General features: G+C 39.2%; 1 protein-coding gene across 7 annotated transcripts in view; it reads left to right on the top strand.

Moving 5' to 3' along the window:
• Positions 1-6179, top strand: part of fgfr3 (fibroblast growth factor receptor 3) — a 36609-nt gene extending 30430 nt beyond the window's left edge. For all 7 annotated transcript variants that reach the window (XM_027150258.2, XM_027150264.2, XM_027150262.2 and 4 more), the window contains exons 15-18: positions 451-521; positions 1751-1888; positions 2777-2882; positions 3082-6179. In XM_027150258.2, coding sequence (XP_027006059.1) covers positions 451-521; positions 1751-1888; positions 2777-2882; positions 3082-3246 — 480 coding nt within the window. In that variant the 3' untranslated portion in view covers positions 3247-6179. The remainder of the gene's footprint in view (positions 1-450; positions 522-1750; positions 1889-2776; positions 2883-3081) is intronic.
• Positions 6180-6695: the final 516 nt, after the last annotated feature.

Here is a 6695-nt window from a genome sequence, read left to right as displayed (position 1 = left end):
TTCAGTTCCTCAAATACTTCACCAAATGTATTATGGTGCTAATATTAATATATTGCTATTGCTGCACTTTGGCTTTGCTGGTAGTGCCACATTGTTTGTGCTGACCCGACAAATACGTGATGGTGTTCTACTAAAATAAACCCTAAATGGTCTGTTATGTCCGGATTATAGAAGGTTATTCAATCTGTTGATGCTTGAGAGAATCATGTATATGTGATTGGGCAGTGGAAGAAGTTCAGTAGAGGACATACTGTAGCTTAGTCAAGTGACCTGCAGCAGTTCTAAGGGGTTTTAGCTTGTGGGAATATTTGAATGCGGTCTCTAGTGGAATCAGCGTATTAGATGAGACAGTAGAGGATTAGAACAGCGCTGTGTTGATGTTAGCTGGACATCTATGTACCCTGCCAGCTCAGCTCATCTCTTGTTCTAATCCACTGTGTATGCTTTCAGGGTCGTTTGCCCGTTAAATGGATGGCACCGGAGGCTCTGTTCGACCGGGTCTACACACACCAGAGCGACGTGTGAGTTGACAATGCCATGCATACCTGTCATTTTCCACTTCAATCAATCTTTTCTTCACAACATCCAGTATTCCAGTGTTTCAGTATGGTGACTGTATTTGTTAGCATCAAACTCATCTGAGCGTGTGTTTTTGTGTGTTTTACAACTTTGTTTGTAATGGTGTGCATATGTGTGTGTGAGGGCCGGGGGCAAGATGAGAGCAGGTTCCTGTTCACTATATGTTCACTCATTCAGGCTTAATTGGTTGTACAGTGATACATTAGTGGCTCCCACACAAACACACACAAACATGCAAACAGAGTGCAATATTTCTCAATGTACCGCAGTAATGAAATCATATTATTAGCTCTAGGCATGAGAATATTGGAGAAAAATTGTTTTATTTTTTGCTTCTACTGTGTGTATGTGCTTGTGTGTGGGTGTGTGCACATGCCTCCAATAGAATTGTTGCCTGCTGATGTGCTTGAATAAGATCTGAGTCTGACATTAAACTAATGAACGGATACTGATGGCACGATGGGCCAATTATTCAGCATTCATCCAGATTCCTATGCAGTGTGTGAGAGAGAGTGAGAGCAAGTTTAGCTAGCTAACATGAACTGGCTCTTAACTCCCCTTGTCTTTCAGCGTGGCTAATTTGATTAGCACTGCACAGTGGGGGTGTGGAAAAAATAGGGCCAAACAAAAGAACCCTGAGTTAACAGAACAGCTTGTGATACACACACACAGAGATTTAATGGACTTTCCTCTCTTATCACAGACACACATTATAAGCCTCACTGAGAACTGGCCTCTCGCATCCGCCAACAACCGAAGGCCCCAGAGAGTGAGACCCTGAGAGAGAGAGAGAGAGAGAGAGAGAGAGAGAGAGAGAGAGAGAGAGAGAGAGAGAGAGAGAGAGAGAGAGAGAGAGAGAGAGAGAGAGAGAGAGAGAGGGAGAGAGAGAGAGAGAGGGAGAGAGAGAGAGAGAGAGAGAGAGGGAGAGAGAGAGAGAGAGATCCCACATTTTCTCAGCCATGCAAGATGATAAATTCAACAATTTTATTTAACAGTCTACAACCGGAGTCATAAAAAGTGGTTCCAATAGTCATCCAGATATTCACATCATGCATCACATCATCCTCTGCCCAAGATGTCCTTGTGGCTCTGTCCACTTGTCCACCCACATTTGTTCTTTCTGATTGCCTCTTTCTCAGGCTATATTCACCTTTGGCTTCTGTGCTTGCAGCTGGTCATACGGAGTGTTGCTATGGGAGATCTTCACTCTGGGAGGATCGCCGTACCCTGGAATCCCCGTCGAGGAGCTCTTTAAGCTGCTCAAGGAGGGCCATCGAATGGACAAACCTGCCAACTGCACTCATGAACTGTATGTCTCTGAACACAGCACAAAACCTCCAATACTTTCAAGACTATTCATTAGTTTAGTGTTTGAATATATATAATTATATATAATTCTATATACCTATATACTATATAATTCAATATACCTACAATGTGTTAATGTAGTGCGCTTTTTGATAAATGAATTCTTTCAGTCAAAAATGTTTAAATATCATCAAGATTTAATATAAGGAATATGTAGTGTTATGCTGGAAAACAGTCCTCATCGGGATGGTGTGATGCGGCCCAGTTCAAAACCTTTTATTCCTCACTGTGACAACAATTACAATTTTTCATGGCTCACAGAAAGTCATATTGTCCGTTTTATCCAGGTGAAGTTATATTTATTACTGTATATTTACTCTTTCTTGAAGTTACTAAGACAAAAAAGTGGTTTGTCTTTTTGTCAGAAAACCACAAAGCAGAAAGCCTGCCGTCCTAAAGACTTTTTCCTGGAGGAAAACTTGAAAACAAATAAAGCTTGAAAACAGCTTTACCTCAGACTCAGAGGAAATACTGACACCGAAGACTCCTTTAAAAAATAAAACAAATGAATCTTTGCAAAATGCCTCACCACTGCAACAACTGCATGTTTTTACCTCCAGACAAGACCCTGTGAATTTGCTGTCACAATAGAAAGAAGAAGATATTATTATGAGTGCAATAAAAGAAATTTGTGATTTCATTGCATCAGAGATATAGAAAACGAATCTTTTAACCAATGAGAGTCGAGAATTCAAATTTCAAAAAGAAACATGATACAGAAAAGTGTATTTGACTGTCTCATTTACTGTCTTACACACTCTGATACTAAATTCAGAGTGAGGAAAGTGAAAATGCTGTCCAATTAATGAAACTTCTGTCTGTCTGTTAGGTATATGATCATGCGTGAGTGCTGGCATGCTGTTCCGTCTCAGAGACCCACATTCAGACAGCTGGTGGAGGATCACGACAGGGTTCTCTCCATGACATCAACCGATGTAAGAGCGTCCAAATATTCTTTCCTCAACTCTCCTTCACTCTCTTGCTATTATGTTACTACTCAGTGCCTCAGAGATATACTCAGCTGTTATGTATTAAGAGAAACCCCAGCAGTGTGTGTGTGTGTGTGTGTGTGTGTGTGTGTGTGTGTGTGTGTGTGTGTGTGTGTGTGTGTGTGTGTGTGTGTGATCTCTGCAGGAGTATTTGGATCTCGCAGTCCCGTTTGAGCAGTACTCTCCCACCTGTCCAGACTCTAACAGCACCTGCTCCTCCGGAGATGACTCTGTGTTTGCTCATGATCCCCTGCCTGACGAGCCATGCCTGCCTAAACACCACCACAGCAACGGCGTCATACGGACATAGAGGCTCAAAACACGGTGGCGGCAGCAGCAACAACACCCAAAAATCCATCATCATAATGGCATATTAGAACACTCATAAGAGGAAGAAGGAGGGATCAGGGGTCAAAGACATGTTGCCATTCAAATCCCCTTATCAGCATCCCGATAGGAAGAGGCTCAGTGCTGCACAGCACGCAACAGATCTCCAGCCACACCGAACTAATCCGCTTGGCTCACTTGCAAATTTGGAGTGGGACAGAAAGCTGCATGTACGCTACATCAAGGCTACCATCGCCACATTTCCTTTTTCTTCATGCCCTTCTTCTGTTTAGAAGCTGACATTCTGCTATTTGAAAATCATGCTTTTTTAAAGAGAATTCCTATTTTTCTACTCTGCCAGTTTATTTTTCCTTTAACGCATGGCATTTTGAAGGGTGAAACCATTCCGTGCCTATCGAACAAACACAGAACCAGTGGAACAGTCGAGACTTATTATACAGTAGCTACATATTAGAGTGACACCACGAGTGTTTTTCCAGGTAGGACAATTTGGAGCCGATGGGAAAATATTTGATTTGCATGAGAATCAAACGTAATCCATTGCTTTCAAACATATGGCCAGTTTCTTTTCTTTCTTTTTTTTTTTTGAACTGTTACTTCTTACTTTTTTTTTTTTCCTTTTTTTTTTTTGTTCATGAGAACTTCTGACACGCCAACCTTTTAAAAGAGAAGCGTCCTAGATTTGAGGAAATATAATTGTGCGTTTTGTATGTATCTAAATTTTCTATTGTAAATATACAGATATAAATATGTATCATATTGCAGTCCACAGCAGTGTATGTAAGAGAAAAGAATTGATTTTAAAAAACAAAAACAAAAAAAAAAAACAATGCATTGCAAATGAGCATACGTTGTTGAGGTCATGTAAACATTTAATCTTAAAAAAAGCTAAAAAAGTTTTATTTGAATTAACATGTATATTTGTAAAGCTATTTATAGACTTAACATAATGATTTTAAGATCTAAAATTATAGTCTAGGGTTTTTTGGTACTGTAAACAAAGGTTTTTTTTGTTTTTGTTTTTTTTTACTTTCATTTTGTAAGTTATTTACCACAGAGGTACAACATTTTCTCAGCCAGTGGATTTGTTTTTTTGTTGTTTTTTTTTTTTTTTTTTCTTAATTTTTTTCTTTTATCATGTGTTCCATCTCTTTGTTTACAGTGGCAAGAATGTATAAACACTATTGGCAATATAAGTACCAGCCTAATGCCATGAACCAGAAGTTGGGTTCTGAGATGAAATGAGAGTGCCACATGTTTTTCATTGTGTTGACTGTGATCTCAGTGTTAATGTCTGGAATACAGGGACCACAAATGATTATCCTCTGGAGAAGAAAACTGTCAGACGTCTGAGAGCTAAAGAAATCAGCACTTGCTAGAGTTTAATATAAACATTACAAACTAATATTTTATATAAATATATACAATTTCCCTACAATTACCTTTGCCTTGTCGGTCCAAAAAAAGTTATGGAACTAATGCAGAGACTTTTTTTTTTTTTTGTAGTGCGACAGACTTCTCAGAGAATGAACACTGTGGTCCTGTATATCGCTCTTTCATATGAAGGAATGCTTTGTGGTTAAAACCCAAAAAGGCATCAATTAAGACAGTAGAATCTATATGGTCAAACCATTTTATAAAAGTGTTTTATGATTGCTTTTTCATTTATGCTACAAGAAAAGTGTGAAATACTGCGAGGTACCTTCCATAACTATATTTGTACAAAGTGCCAAAATCTTCCAGCTGCCAAACTTTTCCTTTCTAGGTCCGTTAACAAGTTGAGATCCTTTCTTCCTCTTCGATCTGAGAGTGTGTTGCTGATAGGTGATTGTCTCTTGGTTTGTGAGTTCAACAGTGCATTGTGCGAAGGTTTAGTGGTGTCTCAGGGTGTCCTTAGACAATTGTGCATGAACTGGCAATAATGTATAAAGGGATAAAGGAAGAGATAAGGTGATGCACTTGCTGCTAAAACAAACAAAATATTTGTTGATTTAATATCTAAAGACTGTAAAGCTCTTTCACTGTCCTGTATTTCGATTGGCCCGTTTTTCGATTCATCAAGTGCCTGGCCCAAAGGGAGGGTTTGATGTTTTGCTAGAGGGTTTGAATGTACAGCCACAGCAGCAAAGACATAAGCAGGGTGTTTCTACACACTTTGTAAAGCACCTCTTTACTGTTGTTGGATTACATCACCCAAAAAAACATTTGTTAGGAAAGAAAAAAAGAGAGAGAGCTCACTGTTTGTTTGGCGGTTACTTACTGAAACACGCTCTTCCTCCTGAATGGCTCTCTAACCTCTGGTTCACCCTCAAAAACCCTCTCTACTCTACTACTGAAGGCCCTGAACCCCCCCACCAGCACTGTGGTGCTGCTGATCTTTTTCCCACAAATATTTATTGTATTTATAATTTAGTTTGTTTAGATGTGCATACAATGGTGTTGGTCCTGTAACACTTTTTGTAATCTAAGATGGAGGTAGTACCAAGACATGTTTTGGGGTTGAAGAGGGTTCAATTCCTTTAAAAATGTTTACATTCTCTTCCAGACACCATGCTTTTCCTGCCGCTATCGAACTGGCTGGAACGATTAGCAATACGGTCTAACGACCACACTATTATTCTTTCGACGTGTAATTCTTTCACTTAACGAGTCCTTTCTTTTAGCTCAGATTGTTAGTGCCATTCAGCTCTTATTAGAAGATATTGCAGTTAAATGACAGTTTTAATTTGCAGATTATTACCATGGATTGAGTAGATTTGATATAGGTTGTTGAATTTAACTAGGAGTGAAAGTAATCTTTGCAGTATTTTCTCACAAAGGAAGTTGGTCCAACAATGCATTCCATGTAGACTATTTTGGAGGAAATAAAGTTTGCTGTATTAAAGCAGCAGGTCACTGAGCCTCGTTGTGTTTCTCTCACCTTCTAACATAGAGACGTGTAAACAAAGTTAACTAACATGAATTCACATGAATGCTTTCTTTTATTTTTCATCCAAGTCCCTGCTCTTAGAACATTCCAATGTATTCCCGTTTCACCCACAGCGGTGAATTTACCTCCAACATATTCACAGTCTGTGCCTGACAAAACATTGCTGTTAATTAAAAGATTAGCAATAAACACACTACATCAAAATGCTGATGTTCCGTTCTGTGCACTGTGCACTGTGCTATTACTGCTTTTACCTTCCCTTTGTTTTCTACTTAAATTCACTTATTTAAGTTTTCTTATTACAGTTTTCTAATCATATCCTTTGATACTGCATACACTATATAGCCAAAAGTATGGGAACATCCATGAACCAAAGCAATGCGCATGACAGTGTCCCTGTGCACAAAGCAAGCTCCATAAAAACACTGTTTACCAAGTTTGGAGAGGAAGAGCTTCAGTGTCCTGCACAGAGCCCTGACCTC

This window comes from Tachysurus fulvidraco, chromosome 4, assembly GCF_022655615.1.
Source record: "Tachysurus fulvidraco isolate hzauxx_2018 chromosome 4, HZAU_PFXX_2.0, whole genome shotgun sequence".
NCBI lineage: Eukaryota > Metazoa > Chordata > Actinopteri > Siluriformes > Bagridae > Tachysurus > Tachysurus fulvidraco.
Note: the sequence above shows the minus strand (reverse complement) of the source record. Positions and strands in the feature narration are given on the sequence as shown.